Here is a 20,659-nt window from a genome sequence, read left to right on the forward strand (position 1 = left end):
AGATCCATAGCTACTTCACTGAGTTTGTTTTGTACTGGTTTCTCCAGAAGGTACAATTTGAGATACCTCTGCTGTTATATTACACTGCTGATGCTTTCACATGGACTTCATGCTAGCCTGCTATGTTTAACTTAACATTTCGTTGTTCCCCTTTGGCGCTAAATAATCTTATGTCTGCTTTGACTTGCCTTCTGCCAAACCGAGAGTGGGCGATTGGCTGCTAAACAATAGCATACCATGCATACAGAAGACTGTGCATAGGAAAAATTAGCATGGTAATTTAGTATGTTAGACTTTAACAGCATTAAAGAATCATTCCTGATTAGACTCTGATGAATCTAAATGAAGACAAAATGCAAAATTGCACTGCTGTTGTTTATTTAGTTAACATAAAAATGTGGAGGTTTTCCACTGAAATTAGTTTTAGTAGAATACTTCATGGTACCAGCACTTCAGCAAATGACAAATGCCTTCATCCAGCTTGAGTCTGAGGACTTCGTGTGTTACATAGTGTTTCACTTCTGTCATTTGGGCTTGTCTTGTTGGGTGTGGGTTGCATTGTTTTTGGTTTTTTGTTTTTTGGTTTTTTATTTTTTGCTCACAAAATGTTCTACTTAAACTGATGTGTACCTAAAACTGCATTTTTTTGTGTATGGGAACACTGTAATATTGTGCTTGACTTCATAATAGGCACAGAAAAAGTGCGACAAGCTCAGGACTGCAAAGACCTCCATGTTGTGAACCCTGACTGGCTCTGGAGCTGCTTGGAACGCTGGGATAAGGTTGAGGAACAGCTTTTTCCCTTGAAGGATGACTATATCAAAACACACAGGTAAATGAGGGCTTAGAGGAATAGGGGCCATGCAAATAAATTGTTCATACGATCAAACTGCTTTGTTGTTGCAGCTATAAAATCAAACTGTCTGACAAGGCAAGAATTGTCATTTTTGCCCTTTCTTGGACTACTTAAACTGAAAACAGTTGCGGGATTGGGAGGCAATTCAGCAGCCAGCAGAATTCAGAGAAACCTATGGTACTGCCAGTTTCTTTGGCAGTTGTATTTGTTGATCATATTCAGCAGAAACAGTTGACCTGGTCACACAAACATAGGGAATGCCACCAAGGGGCAGGAGCATCATCCATACTGCCAAATGAGGTGGGGGGGGGGGTAGTATCAACACATTTGCACAGCATGAAAAGTCTGTAAAATATTGTGGTTTTTTGAGTCTCAGCTGTGAGGAGAAAGGGAGAAATGGAAAGCTAGAGCAGAAAAAAGTAAGTGGGGTAGAAGGCATGAAGAGGAGCAAAAACTGGAAGAGAGATACAGGGCCAGCGGGAGTAGTGAGAGAGTACATAGAGCCTTTGGGGTGCTAAGAAAAAGGGTTGAAGGAAAAAGGGTGAAAATGAGTGCATGAGGAAGGCAGCAAATAAAAAGAAAACAGCAAAAACCTACATTAACACAGAGAAAGTCAAGCACTCTTAAGAGCAATCCCTTTAGGAAAGTGCAATGGCTAAAATAACTCGTGACAAGATAACGTAGATCCAGCTTTTGCTTCTTGACTTATTATCAGTTTGAATAGACCCACCTAATAGCATCTTGCAAGCCTAGTGAAGGATCTTCCCTTCTAGATTTGGACGGGAAAGTACATAGCACACTGGATTTTCTGAATTAAACTGATGCTGGTTGTTGAATGACTCAATAGGCTAGACATTTGCTAAAGATTTACTTTCTGCTTGAAAGGTGCTAGCCCTTTGAGGGCAAGATGCACGTGCTTCTGTCTCGGACTCCGAATGCATCAAAAGTCAAAATGTCTGAAAATGGGAAATAGGAGACCAGATGGAGAACCGGCATCCCTAAAACTTAAGAAAGAGAGGTTGTTCACTTAAGACTGACTGAGAGCATTTTGTGCTTAAAAAGTGCTATCAGATTTTTTTAACCACAATGTGGAATATTTGTATGAGACCTTTAACTGAGGCCTGACACTGCCAAACACCAAGCTTTCTAGTAGAAATCTGTACAGTGACCTGCAAGCATCATCTTTTGACATTTATGTGGATATTGGTCTTTCTGTCCATCTTAATTTACTCTTCCATTTCACTTAGATATGATATTTTTTCCAGTTCTTTGTTTCAAATACAATATACCTTAACTTCTGACATTTTTTCCCAGAACTTAAGTCGGTAAGGACATCTTAAAAATGCAAATGCTTTTATTTTATTAAGCTAACGTGCAAATTCTTTGCCCAAGATTTTCCCCTTAATGAATCCATCTGAAATAGCAGTTACTGATACAGAGCACTTATGAACTAGGTGAGGGATGAACTCTGAGAAAATAAGTATATCTAAAATGAGTTTAAGACTAGGAAGAAGAATAAGTAAGCTTGGAATTGGTTGACCTTAACTATTGGTGCTACAGCAATACTGCTTCAGAAAGGTAATCCATGAAAGCATATGCGCAAAACTTCAGTTTTGTGGTACTTCTAATATGTGTTGCAGTATAGTTGAATATTTTTTTCTATAGCATTGGTTTCATACTGCATACGCATGTTGTTAGTGACTTTTTTTAATGATGCTATTTCTTTTCGGGTTTTTGTGGTCCTTTATCAAAATTGGATAGTATGCCATAATAGTGATTCCTACAGACTGATCTCTGAATGTTTTGTTGGCACTTCTAAAACTATGTTTTAAAAATGGTTTAGCGTGCTAACAAATGGATTGGATGGTTTGTAAATTAATACCATGTCTTTATTTTCTCTCAGAGCCATGTTAAAGAGCAAAGCTTTAGTTCTGGTTTAAAAAAAAAAAAGAAAGAAAGAAAAAAAGCATGCTTTTCTTTGTAGCATATATGCAGATTATAATTTTAATCTCACTGTGTATTTGATACCACCTAGAAGGAGCTTCAGTAACTTCATATGTTAAGACTATTTTAAGGCATCTTTAATTTTTTTAATGATATAAATATGACATTTGCATTTTTCTGTTTTAAATTCAGTGAGACTTTCGTGGAGGGCGGCAGAGATTGGAAGATTTCCAAAGAAACTTTTTCTCCACACACCCCCCTCTTTTCCTTTAGGGAGAAGGAATACCCATCTTCTGACATTCTGGTTAGAGATAGTCTATTTAAATTTATAAAGCAATTTTTTTTCTAAACTTCATCCAACAGAGAGAATAGCCCTGCCACGTTTCCTGATACACACAGCACATTCCAGACTGCTCTGTTTCACCCGACACCCATCCATCCAAAGTCCCAGCCTGGTCCTGAAGTTCGACTTTATGATCCTAACACTGGAAAGCTAATCAGGAAAGGCTCTCAGACCTCTGGCCAGTCTATGTACATCCAGTCTCCAGCTCCGCCCCTCACCTTACCAGTCCATGGCGAACACTCATCCTTCAGGTACATAAAGCATAGCTAAGAGTCACTTCAGTTATATTTTCAGATGTTGTTCTTTAAATTTAACTCCTGTTATCTTTGCATTTAGTCAGATTGTCACCTTGACTTTAGGTATTTTTTATTTGTTTTCTGAAAAGAATAGACTTGTAATATTTAGCCTAAAGAAAAGAGTAAAAGTGAATATTTGGCTTTAGTGAAATCAGTGACTGAAAATTCTAGATTTTGTGCCTCACTTAGGGTTTGAGTTTTTCTAATATGCTTTAGAGTACGCAACAGACTACATACTACACTTATTCTTTTGGGGATTTATACTCGCAACCAAGTGAGGCAGTCTAATGTCTTTTAAATACAAATCCAATATACTAAAATTTATTTAAAACATGTCTAGTAGCACTTGGTTTTGTTAATGAAGTTTTCCTCTTGACTTAATTATTCTTTCAGGTGAGAGATTACTCCTATGTTTTATTTTGAGGAATATAAGCAGTAGGAGAAGAGTGTAGCTAATTACCAAATTCCCAAAGTTTGGCAAAGTAACAAAGGCAATACGTCTCTTAAGGATGTATAAAATCTATCTCTAAAATTCATTTCTAAGAAGCTGCGTAAGAGGTGTAGTTTTGGGAAATGCTAAGACTTTAGCAAGTTTTGCTGACTTCAGTAACAAAAAGAAATATGCATCTGGTTGTTGGCCAAGCTTTTCTCTTTGTAAAATGTGATCAGAATACATCAGCTATTACAAAGCATTTCAGTCTCCCAAGCAACTACAAAAATACAAAGCACAATTGTAAATGCATGCAGTTTCTACTTCCCTGCTCCTGTTTACCCCTTGGGTTTTAACACTTATATTGTAAAGGTTTTGTGTATTAGTGTATCTTATTACGTTTCCTGTGCGTCTTTCTGTTGCTAAATTATTTCAATTTATTTGGTATTTCTCATTTTTCGTCTTTTTATAGGCTTTTTCTTATTTCAGTGTTCTTATTTCTGTCAACGCTTTTTTCTCCAGTCTCTTGTTTGTGAATATTTTTTAGTTTTCAGTTTCTTTTTAACCATATCTCTAAAAATCTGTATTTTATTATGACATGTTAAATGAACAGAAAAAACTTTAAACAGTCAAGGCACAGCCAGTATCCAGAGAGGAACTGAAAAGCTTTTTTGTTTGTCAGTTATTGAGAAAGAGAAAATGTCAAGACATGCAGAAAGGTAGAAAGGTTGTGTATGTGTATAATTGTCACCTGACGCTTCTGAGATGCTTTGATATGATGGTTTATGTTCATATTAATGCATCGTTCAATGCTTTAGAAAGTATAGTTTTTAGTGATTGTTCTTCCTTTTTCTGTCAACAACTTAATTAAAAATTATGTTGACATCTAAATCCATTTGTCTTTAATGCAGAGATGCTTCTGCATTTGATCCTTTTATGGAAAAGGGGAAAAGTATACTGCAGCTGGCACCTTAGTTGAGTTTCTCTGAGTTCCAGGTAGATTTTGGGGGTGGGGGAGACTATCTCCCTCCTACGCCTTTGTTTTATTGCACTTCTGAGTTTTTTTGGGGGTGTGTGTTTTTTTTTTTTTTTTTTTTTAACGGCCAGTGCTCAGGGTTCAGATGATTAAATCTATCTAAGAATGTGAATCCAATCAGTCAGTACTGCAGCTTCACTACATAACAAAGCAGCTGTATATCTTAAACTAGTTCCCTTTCTTACATTGGGAAATGGGTTTTTTTATGATTTTCTCTCAATTTGTTTCAAGTGGTAAAATTACTGCCTGTCAACACTGCTTTCTACATTGGAGCATGTTTATAGTCCTCGGAGCAGTTCAGCTGTCTTCAAATTCAATTGTTATAGTGAGGAATATCTCGGTAAAGTCTAGGAGGAAAGCGGCAATCAAATACTACTTTAAGTTCCCTAACGCAGAGTAAGCACAGTGCAGAACATGAAGGCTTTTAAGAAGTAACAAAGAAATGAATGCAAACAGTTTTTTCTGTGTATTGGCTGAGCATGAGTTGAGGCAAAACTACCATATCTTCCTTCCTTTATCTTCTTCCTTTATCTTAACATATATGTTTATGATAACTCAAAAAAAAAAAAAAACTGCTTCACAGGCAGTTTTAAATCTGACATGGTGCTTGACTTCAGAGAAAATTACCTTAATGTAGCAATTTCTTGGTAGAAGGCAATATATTTTGTGTCCTGACAGACTTTATGCTCATATGTTCGCCTCCTACAGAAAGATGACAACACCTTTAACTAAGTCATTGAATTTAAGCACAGGTGGATAAAGCTGTTAACACTTGCAACTGCTATGCTCTTAATGTAGTTGGTGGGGGAAAAAAGCTTTAGCAAGAACTTATTCTTTGTATACAAATTAACCAAAGTTTCAGACTTTCAGGTTGCTGTGTCCTTTTGAATGTAACTGTGGATGCTGCCATTTTGAATTCTGAAGCAATGTAGATAGGATCTGCTTTATTATATCTAAACAAAATTTTTATTCTGAAGTCTCTCATTCCTGGCACTTTTTGCAGACGTAAGCCTTTAGAAAGTTTTCAAATGCCTACCTCCTCAAATTCTTAGTGTACTTTATTAGACAAGATTAGAATAATATCTCTGATTACTGCTGTGGGTGACTAATCAAATTCCTCTTGTTCTTGCCAAAGCCTGCAATAATTTGTTAATTTCTAAAAGAAAGGACCCATCTTTATCTGGATTTCAGACAACCGGCAACCAACTTGCACTGCTCTGTGAAAGAACCACTGAGGAAATAGTAGCCACAGGTATAGCATAGCCATGATACTGGGTCTTACTATACAAATAGACCTTATTATGCTTAGAGCTTAACCTGCTGCAAGATGGGTTACTGAGGAGTGCTCTAAATTATCTGAGTACAACATTACAAGTCTGTAGCAGTTCTTGCCCTTTTATGTTGGGTTCAACATTTTTATATTTTCAAATGAATTCAGCAGACAAACTAATTTAGAAAAGGATATAATTAATTGAGACATCTACACACAATTTGCAGTGGAACTGTCACCAATAAATTAAAATTGATTCTGTTAATTTGTTCTCTTTTTTTGTAACAAGCTTAGGTCTTGATGTTGTACTTGGTTCTACAAGACTTTTAAGAACACTTGCTTTTTGTCATGGGTACTGCAATCTAAATGGAAGGATGGCAAAGAACTCGTTGCCATTCCCAGAAAGGAATGGAATGCTGCGTAATTGTCACTGAAAGCTGACAGTAGTTCTTTTCTATCTGAGAGTAAGGATTCCTCTTTAAAAATAACTTACATGTGAGAGCTCTGACAGTAGGTAGGTATCTCAACAATTTGCATTTTCATATAGGGAAGAAGTATTCTGCTAAAATTACACTAAACGCTCAAATGAGAGTTCTTGAGATGCAGTATTTTAGTGTTGTCCACGAAAAGAAAGGCAAATGGTGTCTTGGACTAGAATAAAGAAAAAATGATTTTGCAAGTTAAACCCTGAGCACTAATAATTCAGTAACAGATGATAATTCAGTAACAGATGAGGCAAAGCCTAGAAAACTGCGTACAATTTACATGTGGGAAGCTAAAAACAGCACTCTGATTGCAACAGGTGGCTCAAGTAGATACTGGTTGTTGGAAAAATTATTTGGGATTCATATAAATTAACTTCACTTGTAAAATTTCAAGTTCTGATTTACATGTTACAGGTTTTTTTTCTGACTAATGTTATCAGATTTGACAACAAAAAATACAAGCAAGAAGTTTAAATGATTACTGGACCTTAAATGTTCTTCACATTTTCTTGATGGTAATACTATTTTAGTGATACTGTGTCACTGAAAGTAAGATGCTTGTCGCTTCCCCGAATGTTGCATCCAGCCTGTATGTAGTCATTTCTAATGCAGTTCCAATGCAGTTCTAATTGTGCATGCAAGGTTGGCCAGTGCCAGCCAACCTATTCAGAATGTTGTTACTTCTGAAAAAGTACTCATGAAACTCATCTAATTAGAAATAAATGTAAATTCCAGAGTTTCTATTTCTTTTAGATTTGAATCAGCCTAACAAACAGTTGAAAATGTGAAGTCTGAAAAGTATCTTTGGTAAAATAAATGTTTGTTACAAACTTCAAAGTAGTCTTTGTTTTATTTTACCTTTTGGTATGTTGTGATGAGAAGTCCCAATATTTCTTAACCAGTAGTAACTGGAAAATACTGGGAAAAAATCTGACAGAAGTCCTAAGAGTATATTAATACAGTTAGCTTTAATAAAGCATATATGTGTCTGTTTCTAGTAATGTGACCAATGTGTGTAGTAAGACTACATCCCTCCGGGTAGTCTTAGCTTTTACTGCTGAGACTTGAAATGTTTCTGCAAATTACTGCCTCAGAATATAGAAGTTATAGCTATGCCTACTCTCGTATACAATAGCTTTGGAATTAAACTGTTGATACAGTTTTCATTTAATAATGATGCAAAATAATCCCTGCCTTTGCCATCGCTTAAGGTGCAGATAATGTTCTTTCTAAAGTATTCAAAATAAGAGTGTAAATAAGAATATGACTATACAGAGACTGCAGAAAGAGGAGTTCTCACTGTCATCAGGATGATAGTAAGTTCTTTAGAAAAAAGTAGTGTGTTTTTTGTTTTTTAGTCTGAGAAAATCTGCTTAGCTGCCTACTACATAGAATTTAAGGGTAAAATTCCTGGCATGGTCAAAGTTTGGTTTTTTTTGTTTTTTTTTTTTTTAAATACAGTAGTGTAAGATGCTTATACTTCTTGTTTTGTCATTCTCTACTAAGAATTTAAATCACAGTCTTTCTCTTGGCTAAGATACCTATTAAAAAGGCGTGGAAATCATATACTTAAAGATCCCTTTGGAAGATACAGTGGAATGCTGTATTTTTTTTCCTCTTCTAAGTGTGAAAACTGTCTGTGAGCAGTTTAACAGAAAAAAATAAATTTAAAAAATTGTGAGATGGAAGAAACATTTGAATGAAAAAAATGTTAGGCTGTGATGAAAAATTCTAATGGAAAAATAAGTTTAGTTAGTTCGTTTCCACAACATCTGAATTGTTTTTTGGTTTCATAGAAAATCCCAGCATACAGAAATTTTAAAACCAACAAGGGCTCTGTTTCTGCTGCACTGCTAAGTAGTGGTGAGTTCATAGGCATCTTCCATTGCATATAACATGATTTTTTTTTTCCCCACATAGTAATGACATGAGTTCCCTCTCTCTTCACCCCCTCATTTCAAAAATGAATCCATGTTGCCTACACCTATCCATGGGATCTGAGAGGACAGATGCGCGTTTAGGAAATATGACTCCTCAAAAAAGCTCATTTGACAACTTCATCTGGTTTTCAGATTTCTTTGTTCTGAAAAACAGATGTAGAAAAAAATCTTAATATCTGGCTGGCCTCCTTAAGAAGCTGTTAATTTCACAATAGGAGAAACAGTTTTATAGAAACTTACATGTGACTGGGCTTGTGTATGCTTAAAGAATCTTAAGTACATGGGTGGGGTTTGGGGTGGGGGGGAAGAGCTACCTAAAGCTGCTTCTTGGAAATCCAAGCTTGATGAGAAGCGGGCGAGCTGCACTGAAACTCTTGTCAGCCGAGACCATGCTGTCCGCTTTCTGAATCTCCACCTCTATCTGGAGCAGCTTGGTAATGGGTCTCACCTGGTGGTTACAACTTGAGACAGTGTATGATTTCAGACAGAGTCAATTGTAGTTGTTTGTGGTAATCGCACCCCCACATACGCACTCTCATGGCTAACATAACAAAAAGCTCCTGGGTCACAAATTCTCTGTGTACCTTGAGATTTTTTGAACAGGACCCTGGGTGGTGCTGAGCTGCTGTAATGCGTTCCCAGGGGACTGGCATTAATAAAGGTAAATAAAGTATTCATAGTTAGCTATACTGCAAAGCAATTCTAGCATAATCATTGGGCTTATAAAATAGGGTTTCAGAAGTCTTTAATGGTGAAAAAAGTTACCCAAGAGTGGTGAGTTTCCTGTTGTGGTTTTAGATATTGTCAAGCTTTTCATTACTGTTATACGGCAATTCCCTTGAAGTTATGATTAACCAATCCATTTCAATGAATTGTTTTGCTATTGCTTTTTGTACCTGCTTGTTCTCCTTAAATGCAGTAACTAATGAGGTAAAAAACTTCAATTGAAGAAAAAAAAAAAACCCTACCATATCTGGGTTAAAAAAAAAAAAAAATACCTACCATACACTAGCCAAAAAGAAGTAGAGCCTGTTTCACATCTCATCCAAGCTTAGCATCTGGGAAAAATCTGAAGAATGAGGTTATAGAAATGAGCTTCCTCATCCTGATGCAACCCTCCTATTATCTGTGCAGTTGAGAACTAGAGAGATATACTTTGAGTCTAAAGAACACAAGCATCACATAGGTCAAGAAACATTGATTAGAATATAAGAATTATTTCATAAATGATAAACTTGTCAAGTGACAGGCAAACTCCGTTTGAACACAAACTTTATAAAGTATTTTAGGAGAAGTGCATCTCCAGCTGCAGAAGTTCTTGGCTTCAAGAAAGGTTTGATAGTTACTTACAGGAATAATGGAAAGGCAGGAGAGTGAGTACCTAGTCAAAGGTAGAATGAAAATGTAAGCCATCGGACAGAAAATAAAAGCAGTCATTCAGAGACTTGATCTTTGTTCTGTTGCTGAACACAGAACGTGACAGGATTAAGGAAAGTTGATTTGAATTTGTTTTCTAGACAAACCATAAATGAAGTAATTTTTTCTTATGTGGGACCCCTGAAATTTTTCAGAGTTGTTCAACCACATCAGCAGCAGATGTTTGAAGAAGAAGATGACTTACCAGCAAATGAGAATGAAGAGCAGCCCGGTCCATCTAAGCGAAAACGGCAGCCAAGTATGTCTGAGACAATGCCCCTGTACACCCTGTGTAAAGAGGATTTAGAGAGTATGGATAAAGAGGTGAGCCTAACTTACTGTGACAGAATTCTAACCTAATGGTTGCTAGTTATGCATGACAGTTTAACTTTTGTTAAATTATGTATGTATGTGAACCGACCACGTATGCCACTGCAATAGCTCAAAATAAAAGCTGTAACAGACTAACTAGAGTTTGGTTTAGAATGCAATTATGTTCTGCAAAGCAAACTTAAGGAATGGGAACACTCTTGCATGTAAGTAGGCCTCTAAAGCACAACTTTGTGCAAGAGTAGCTTTGTCGTAATAAAGGTATTACCAGGTTTGCTGTGTTTAGTGCTGTCAGGGGTCACTTTAAGCCTTTTTTTAAAGTAAGTCTTCAAAGAACCTGGACCAAATCAGTGGCAGACCTGGAGAGAAGAGGTCTGTAGATGTTCAGGGCACAGGCTGTAGAGAACAGATGAGAGATTAAAGAGATCAAGGAGAGCGTGAGACCTCATTATCTATTGACAGGTAGTTGCAGTGCTCTGTCAGGGTTCTGGGGGTGAGGAGAGAGCTGTCTGTTGGAGGGAAGACCTGTACTTTTTCATACAAAACCCTATAACTTGAAGTTCATGTAGACTGTCCATGAGCTGCTTGTTTTTCACATGTTTTAGTGTGCACTTTTTTTTAGAACGAATTGCATTCTTTTTTCTAATCTTGTGAAATATTTAATGATACGTAGAGAAAAAATTACCTATGGTTACATACCATATTTTCATGAATTCATTACACTGTGCGTGACTTAACTATAACATCTAGTGACACTAGAACTTGAAGTCATCTTTGACCTTAGATGATTCACTAGGGGCAGGGACAAGAGCCAGCTTTCAGTAGCAAGTTGATAAAAAGGTTCTAGCCGTAACAGCCCTCAGAAGTTATCATGTTTGGAAAAATGTAATAAAAGCATGAGAAGGAAACTGCATGTTTTGCTAAGGAAATAAAGTTTATACGTACGTATCACGATTTTGAGATGTGCTCAGTTACCGTGAGAGATCCTGGAAGAACTTTGAGCTGACTTTCAGGATGATGTTCCAAGGAAAGTTCCAGTAACTTTCCACGACTGTGATCTACTCTGAATTTCAGATCAGCATAACCCTTTAACTTTACCTATTTGATCTCAGACTTTCACAGAAGTAGTATTTCTTCTTGTTAAAAGATATACATGAAAAAATTGTTAAAGAGCTTTTATGATGAAAAACAAAAGTCTCTGGAGACCACTAGATTTAAGCATGCCTTAGTTACGTAACCCAAAGAAGGGTTACATTATTGAGCCAGTAGAGTTCATTTTCTACTATATAATTTTCTTCTTTCTTGTTCTTCAAGGGTAGCTTAAGTAGTATGATGATAATACTGTACTTTTGAATCTGCCTGTCTCTGATTATCAACATGTTAGCTGTGGTTATATTTTTTGCAGTAAAAAATGACAGCTTGTTTGGAGCCAAAGTGAGACCACCAAGCTGCCTCACTCAAGTCACCGAGCATGCTAGAGGTGGTAGTTTCAGTTGCGAGCCTGGCTCAGGTTAGCTTGTGGCCCGAGTCTTTTTAAGACTGCACTGTCACAGTGCCAGTCCCTGAAACCATCTGTCGCCTGTGTTGTCAATGGTACTTTGTGGCTGTTTTAGCTTTAGTTACAAGAGTGTGATTTGAAGTTACAGCTGCTGCCAAAATGTTTCCCTTCTGACATTTTGTGCCCACCCCTCTTTATCTACTGCAGCATCTACATTTCTCTGACCCTCAGGCAGCTGAACCAGCAGAAACTTTTCACCACTTCTTCATATGGGAATATGTTGTGAGTTTGCATATTTTGGAGGAAGTGGGCATGTCTAGGATTTTACATCCCTAACGTGGTTTGCTCAGGGATCAAATGTTAGTAGTGACATGAAGGAGTGGGCACAGAGGATGCGTAATGACAAGGTTGAACTGGACATGACAGTGCCTGTCAGCAGCTCAACTTGTCCTAGGAGCTGACTATAAAGGCAGACCAGGCAGACTAAACTTTGCAGGTTAACATAGGGTAGCCTTGTGACTACTGCCTTCCCCTGGTAACGATAATGTATTTATGGAGGAGAAATGTAATGTAACTAATAGAATGAGTTTTTATTGCCTCCTGCGGTAGTACACTTATGAAAGAGGAGACTCTGTGGTAATGTAGTCCATAAAATACAAAAATTTAGTGAAGCATGTATAAGGGATTCTGCTGTCAGGAATGCTATCAAATAAACAAAGTGAAAACAAGTTCAATAAGCATTGCTTATTGGTTTTCAGTTGCTTTCATGCTGTGACTAGTTTAATTTCCACAGAGTCATCCAAGTCTGTTGTCTGCATCCTGTTCCTCATAAAACTATGTTAAAGGATAATGAACCTTTCTGCAATAGTGTCACTAAAAGGTGTGATACTTCTGCTTCCTGCCACAGAAATGATTTTGCTCCTCTTTATCTGCTGAAGTGATCTTGTAGCTATTTGATCAGCTGATTTTTCAAACAATTAAATGTAATCGATAATAACTAACTTGAAATATCTTTTGTCCTTAAGACCTGTTACCCAGGTGACTTCTTTTGTTTAGCAATTATCTCACAGGGTAGGTAGGTACTTTCATTCCATTTACTGCATTGGAAAGCAAATGTTAGAGAGGCCTGTCTTGTAGGAAGGGAAAGCTGGGCTCTCTGCACACCTCCCACCTGCTTTATGGCAGCAGTCCTCTTGTCCAGCTACTTACTGCGGAGGTACAGAACTGTTGACGGTGTGTGGTAGGTGTGGTTATTACATGGAGGAGCTGTTGTTCCTCTGTGGCCAGGTGAAAGTTGCTGCACTACCAGCCAGCCACTGGAATGTTGTGCAGATCTGCTGTAGACTACTGACAAAAACCAGAAGGTGGGATCCAGAGTGCAAATTACTAAGTCTTCTGTATCCATATCCAAAAATAAGATTTATTAGCTAAAACATGCTGCACAACATAGGGTAAAGGCGTACAAATCATGTGAAGACATACAGGGGTTCTTTCATTCATAATTAATTATCTCAATATGGGATGACATAGAGTTCTCTACCCAGAGATTACTTGTTGATCATCTTGTGATGGTGCTCTTATAGGCTGCTGCCATGGTAGACTGGAAGTGACAGCCAAAGACAACCAGCCGTGGACGCTTACATCTCTGTCACTGTTAACACTTGCAGGTCAGAAGAGAAGCAGTCTGAGGCAGATAACCCAGTGTGGGCCTCACTCAATAAGGAAACCCTCACAGCAAAAAGGTTTTGTTACGTTCTGCAGTGCCTTCTCATCCCAGGTGGCCTGGAATTACTCATGTCTTAGAACATCTGTGCACACACAGTCTATTTGTATGATCCTTAATGCTTTTGTGTTTAGTACCCTGTTCTCGTCAAGAGGTTTGTCGGTAACATCTGTCAAGAGTCATTGTTTCTGCCATCTAAGGTGAAGTATTTTGCTGGTTTAAATTCTTCTTGGTTTGGGGCTTGAGGAGGGGGAAGAGAGGAAGTGAATGTGATACCAGTCAGACCTCGAGCTTTCACATCTCTCACTACGGTTAGTGGAGCTGCACTGATTCCTGCCATCAGGTTGGATATGTACTTAGTAGTTGCAGAAATGACCCCATTGCAAAGACATGTTCTGCACATCAGTGGACTTAAGCGTACAGCTTTCTCTAGAGAGGGAATTGCATAAGTAACTTCCTTTGCATCAAAGTGGTTCTGTTGATTTGAAACAGGTTCTGTGTGTTCTCATCCTTATATATGGTACATAAATCCAAACCTATTTAAAAAGATTGATATTTCAACATTCTGCTTATATAAGGCCATTTTGTCACTCTGCCTTCTGCTTTCGTCGTCTGAACGTTGTAGGTGCAGATGGATCCCTTAATTTCTATTTTGTGTTCTAAGTTAATGAATATACCATGGTGTGAATTAAGGGTCAGTGTTTTTCTTCCTCAGTTTAGTGAAAGCTATTATCTCAGTAAATGGTAGCCTCCTGGCTAGTTTAAAAATACTAACTTAGTGCAATGGATGTGGTCCCTAGCGCAAAGCAGCGATTGCCCAAGGGTCGCTTGGACACTGCATTGTGCATTAACGTTTCCTTGAATTTCCAAAGCTATGTTTCTCACAGAATTCCTTATGTGTGGCATTTTAAAATATAGCATGTCATAAATTGTGCAGATAATAAATTTGGTTAGCAGTCCCTTCCTGTAAATTGTAGCTTTTTTTTGAAGTTAAAAAATGTATGTGATTGTGCACACTTTACATAGTCGGCGATAGTCATACTGATGCATTGACCCTTTGGATTTAGGAGGTATCTTTTAAAGTTATTAGACCACTTCCAGTAGAACTAAGACTTTTAAAAAAAAAAAAAAAAAAAAAAGTAAATAGGTTGAAATCATATATATGACAAAGTATCATACATAAATACACTACTCTTCATCAAAAACTTACTGGAGAGAAGCAGCATGTGTGAAAGCAGTTTGCCAAAACACTTTGTGGCATAAACAGAGAAAAACATACTAAGATTGGCTGGCCTAGACCTTTGTGGAGCTAAGTATTTCCCAGTGCTTTCTGTGTTTCCTCGTCGACTGCCCTCTTGTCAAATATTTCTTCATATACGGGCTTTCAAGGCTATTCCAGCTGTGGGCTCCGATCGGTTTCTCATTTAAGGAACGTGATAATGTAGAAGTTGGAGAAATGAGAGTGAGTCTTCTGTTCCAGCAAACTTTTCGTTTTTAATTTGAAGTGCTGGTTATTGAGTAGTTTAACACAGCATGACTAAATGTGTCGCTTGCTTTTCTTCACTCTGAAATTAATTATCTGTAGTATATGTAGAGAAATGGGGAAGCTGTGGTGTCAGGAATCAAAAGTTCTGGTGCTATTTATGTACATGGAGGACTTGCTCTAGGGTGGTGACTGGCAGATGCCTTAAGAAAAGTTACTTCATTTTGTAACAAACAGCCTAAAGATGTTGTAAAATAAGAAAAGAGTTTTTGTCGTTTTTCCCCTGTATAAAATTTTGACACTTCCCCTTCTCTAGTAGGGTTAAATATTATAAAAGTAATTAAACGTTCAAAATATTGTGTTAAAGCAACTATTTCATCCTTATCTTTGATTAGTAGAGAAAACTGAGTAAAGTTGTTCGGTATTTTTCTAATAGTTCAGAAATGAGAATCAGTGACGTAGAATGGAAAAAGATCAGTACAGAGGAATAGAGAGGAGAGAGAAGGAAGGATAGGCACCTAAAGGAAGCTGGATATCAGTGGCTTGTTTTTGTGTCTTTATATGTTTTGCTTTAAAGAATCCATTTGCCACTGAAAAATGGAAACAATTGTAAAGTGTATGAATGCATTTTTATTCATTATAATTACAGAAGATGTAATATGTATTACAACAAATCAATATGGATCACTTTTAATTTGTAGCTGTGTCGTCCTGACCGGAAGCATTGAGACTCAATGTTGTTCAGTTAATTGAAAGAATACTATAAAAAAACACTGTGTAGATAAGGCTAGTGAAGTTTGAGTTGATTATCAACATGTGAAACGTTTATTTGCCTTTTTTTCAGTATGATGTTTGCTTGCAGCAGTTTACTCACTAACTGCATGGAGCTGATCTGCTAATCTTTATATTCAATAACTGTTGAGAGGACATCACGGTCCAAACATTGCAGCTTTTTAAAGAGTCTGTAGAAAGTATTTTGAGGCAATACGTTTTCCATGGAGATACCTGTGATAACTAATTACTGAAACAGGAAATAGGATTAGTATCTACTTTGATATTATCTCAAGTATGTAATCAGTGTTGGAATGCTTCTGTTTTCATACACCACTTGCTTAGAAAAGACTTTAGGCACAGTTTCTGGTGTACTTAGACATCTTATTTTCATTTTTAAGTTATTTTTATGAATGTATGTGCTATGGGGGAATATGAGAAACAGATTGAAACCTTTTGGCACGTTCACTTGGCAGACTGTATTAATATTAATGCCATTCTTCCAAAGCTCTTCTCAAAATTGTTTCTTTGAAAAGAATCTTAGGGTTTTAGAGGATTTTCTCTTAAGGTAGTTTGTTCTTACACGTTGCTATCATTCTAAGATTTTTGCTAAGCATAGAGTAAAAAATTATTATGGAAATAAGATTAAACTTAAGCTCTCTGTGTTTGAGGGTTTTTTCCAAATATAAACAATTTTGTGTCTCTTAGCTTTTAAAGTATGACTGCTGATAGAGCAAATGTTACTCTAATGTTACTCTATATGAAATGGGAAGTAGGTCTCTAAAGCTTCCACCTCTAGAATGTACTGACAGGGGGAGAGGGGAAGGCAAATGTTGCATATTCTGTAGGGAAGGCGGCTCTTCCATAATGTTTTGTTTGGCTTTTCTAGGTAGTAATGATAATGCAGCCATCTGTGTTTGGCCTTTTTAAAGAGAAGCGGCAAGTCTTTTTCAACTGCCTGCCTGTTCAGTGAAAATGGGGCAAAACTTCTCTAAAGAGAGTTCAATAACCTCCTTTTAACATACGCGTCTACCTCCATATTCTAAATCAAATGCAGCTAGGCTGTCAGCACTAATTGGACACAGTTAAAATGAGTTGTTTGAGCCATGTGAAAACAATTTGCAAGTTGATCCCTAACATAATTTTGTGGGACTGTATATAGGGCAGGATTGAGCCTCATCAGAAGTCTAACATGTTTTAACATATGAAATTCTATCTGTTATTCTGTATGTGAATGATATTTAAACAAGTCTGCTCAAGTCCTGGTCTAAGACCGAACTCTTTCTTTATTACTTTTTTCATTTCGTCAGGATTCTATGATATCTGCATTTCTTCATAAAGAATATTGTTATAGAATTTAGCATAACATATGCTGCATGCTGTGGAAAGTCTTTTGGAACAGTTGCATTATGCTAGTTTGCCGTGATTATTTAGTTTTAGTTTTGATTTGTGCTTAGAATTTTCGGGTTATGAAAAAGCAAGTTCCTTTTGGCGACACAGAGACCAGATTTTTTCTAAATGCAGCCCTGAGTGACAGTTTGCATCATTAGTGTTTAATCGGCAATTCTTGAATCAGTTATAAGATCCACTTATTTTTAAATTGAAAATATGCCTAATTAAAACTGCTTGCTTCTAAGACATTTGCGAGATAAGATATCTTTCCTTTGCTTTGGTAGAGTCTTAGCTCTTTGTTGGCTGCCAGCTTCAGGGAGTACTGAATATAGCCGCTCAGCTGCATCTCTCATTATGAATGTCTTGCAACTGCAAGTATTCCAACTACTGTGTCAGCGTTATCAAGGAGATTTCCACTCTGTGTGTGAATTTTGACATGGACTCTAAAAAGTTGCAGAACTAGAGCCCCCCAACTGATGCAGAGAATTCTCTTCTGTGACTTTTTTTTTTAAAGTGTGTACAGTAGTGGTATTAATTTTAGATTTTGAGAGAATGCAGTTGTTATGCGGTATTGTTTCAGTTTTCGTGTGTGAGCTTGCACTTTCTCTCGCTCTCTGCCAGGGGTCACAGTCAGCTGTAGATGATATTCTGTCGCTCCTCCTAGCAAATATGATGATATCACACTCTGAGATGAGCACAGACAGCTGCCTGTCTCAGATATTTTAGTGCTCTAACATCAAACTTGCTTCATCACAGAGGTATTGAAGACTGGATATAGCTGACATACCACGACACAGAGATCATATCAAAACCAGCATAGTATCCATCACCTTAATGTTGAGTTCGTTATAGAAACTGTCCGCTTTTCAGATCTGGGCCTTATCTTTCATTGTGCTTTCTATCTTTTTGCATAATAACCAGAACTAAGCAAAGAACGAGTAGATTAGCTATGTGGGACACTTTGCATGGAAACAGAGTACCTCCGTTCTGAGCTCATATCACTTCACTGCTTTGTTTAAAAGCTGCATGCTTGATTGTGCAGTCTGTTTCCAGTCACGTTTCCAGTCCCAGTTCAGCAAAAACCTCTTCGAGACTGACCTGCCTTCCCTGTCGTCTTTAAGCTTCTAGCAAAGCCAGCTTAGGTGCCTCTGCTCCCCGATGCTTGTTGTTTGCGGTGGCTTTATTAGCTTGAGCACAAAGATAAATGTGTGATAGTGAGACCAAGTTAATAAGGCTTACTGGAGAGGGCAGTTCACTGAAAACCAAGCAACTCTTCATGAAGCCAGCTGGTGTCTGGCAATACTAACGCTGAGATTAAGCTAAAGCTAATAAACCCTGGCAGGTCCAAGCTGGCCTTGCTTTTATCTAGCTTTGATCAGGGTGTGTTTACTAGCTTGATCATAGTATACGTGAATAAAACAGCACTGAAAAAAGGGTAGCTGTGTTTTATATAAAAGTGTTGTTGAGTTAGTAAGCCCTACTGAATCCTGATGGCTCTACATAGCAGTGGTTTAGGTGCCTTTGCACCCGTGATACAGAAACCTACACTCGCAGGTAAAATGACAGTTGATTTTTGCCTATCTTGTATGAGTTCTCCCCTCAGTATTTTTGACTTCTGCTAGTAGAGTATCACTTTTAAACAGCTTTTATGGTGCTGAACAAGAAGACTGGTAATTCAGCCTTTGACATGGAAAAATACATATTTTTCTCTAGAACGTGCTGCCTAGTGATGAAAACCAGTCTCTAAGTCCTTCTGTATGCTTTCAGTTAACCTTGGGATAGTAAAACCTAGAACTATGTTAACAGTAGAGGTGTTAAAGTATCTGGTAACAAAGATTCGTGGTGAGAAATATTTGAAACAGTTGAGGCACAAAAAAACATACCACCTTCATGTGTGTGCATCTGTGTATATTGTATATACCAGAAATTATTCACTTATACTTGTATATATCTTTTTATAAGGTGTGGAGTATTTGATTTCTCACATCTATTGGAGTAATATCCACAGTAGTAACCATTCTTCTTTTTTTTTTTGATTGCAGCTTTTGAGGAAGTCTTGATGTTTGTATCTGAGCTGAAGCACATGAGAGCCTGAAATGTAATCTAAGTAATCTATAATTTAGGTTGAAGTGACTGGAAATTAGTTCAAATGAAGTTCCTTCACCTTGGATTTCATATCTTAATAGAGTAACTGAATAAACCCTAAATGGTTTTGTCAGAAGTTTTCAAGGATAAAGTACTGACTTCTAAGTGTGCTTGCAGTTTGACTACAGCATTAATTAATGTATTTGAGGGTTGAATTGAAAGAGAATATGTAGATTAGTATTCTGGTACTTTTTTCCATTATAGCTGAGATTTTCAATTTAGAAGTGCAGGCTGCAAAAACCTGTATCATTTTTCATATAAAAAATGAGATTATATTATCCAGCAACATTTACTGGACTAGTAGAAAGTAAAGTAACGAATACATAGAGGACTGTCCCATTCTCTTTTTAAAGTCAAATGGACAGTCAACAAGTTGGACTGATGAAGGAAACCCCTTCTGTCCGCACTTGTACAAAACTGTGCCTCTGTATAGCAAGGAGCATTATATCAGCTTGGCCAGGGTGGGAGTGAAACTTAGCAGTAAGTTACATATAATCCTGGCTTTTTTAATGTTATCTAAGAATCCCATTGCTTTTTAGGTTTGGCCAATCAGTGTGCTGTCGTTTACAAAATGCTTATGGAAGCAAATACCTTAATAGATGTGTTCAGGGTCTTTGTAGCTTGTTTTTTATTTTTGACTTGTTAAGTGAATCTCATAAGAGTAGATGCTGTCAAGAGGGCACTTGAACATATTCTGATGATCCAAAAATTGTTGTGAAATGAAGCTCTTGTCCAAAGAAAATTCTCTTTGAGTGAGAGAATAATTGGAGAATCTGTGCAAGTAGACTGTGTATTTTTCACACTAAGAGATTTGAACATGAATTTCCTTTTTTTTTTTTTTTTTTTTGTGGTAACATGAATAATGTAAAAACAGGATAGGAGCTCAGAAGCTGTAAAATCCCTTTATAATAACATACTGTTACCTTGCTGACTGATGGCAGCCCTTGATTAGCTTTTTCCTAATGATGGCTCCCTTTGGCAACAAAATGGAATAGAAAAGAGCACTGAAAGCCTAGGCTCTGTGCCATCTCAAATTGCAATGTGTCACTTTTAATAATATGTTAAGCTTTCTAACTTAATGTGTCAGTGATGTTTTGTGAAATTATTTAAACTCCTTTTGTGTCTGGAAGGGACAGGTTTTTATGAAAGTGCAAGCTCTTTTTCATTAGCAAATTAGATTAACTTATGTTACTAAAAAGAATCCTGATCACTTGACTGCTTGTGCACCTCTTTTGCTAAATCCTGTAGTGATAAGAAAAATGCTGTGACTTCATCTGGCAAAACAATGCCTAAGTTAGCCA

General features: G+C 37.1%; 1 protein-coding gene across 4 annotated transcripts in view; it reads left to right on the forward strand.

Moving 5' to 3' along the window:
- CTDP1 (CTD phosphatase subunit 1) overlaps window positions 1-20,659 on the forward strand; it is a 148,955-nt gene that overhangs the window by 65,217 nt on the left and 63,079 nt on the right. For all 4 annotated transcript variants that reach the window (XM_068931611.1, XM_068931607.1, XM_068931609.1 and 1 more), the window contains exons 9-11: window positions 691-832; window positions 3,164-3,394; window positions 10,172-10,340. In XM_068931611.1, coding sequence (XP_068787712.1) covers window positions 691-832; window positions 3,164-3,394; window positions 10,172-10,340 — 542 coding nt within the window. The remainder of the gene's footprint in view (window positions 1-690; window positions 833-3,163; window positions 3,395-10,171; window positions 10,341-20,659) is intronic.

Source organism: Struthio camelus, chromosome 2, assembly GCF_040807025.1.
Source record: "Struthio camelus isolate bStrCam1 chromosome 2, bStrCam1.hap1, whole genome shotgun sequence".
Lineage (NCBI taxonomy): Eukaryota > Metazoa > Chordata > Aves > Struthioniformes > Struthionidae > Struthio > Struthio camelus.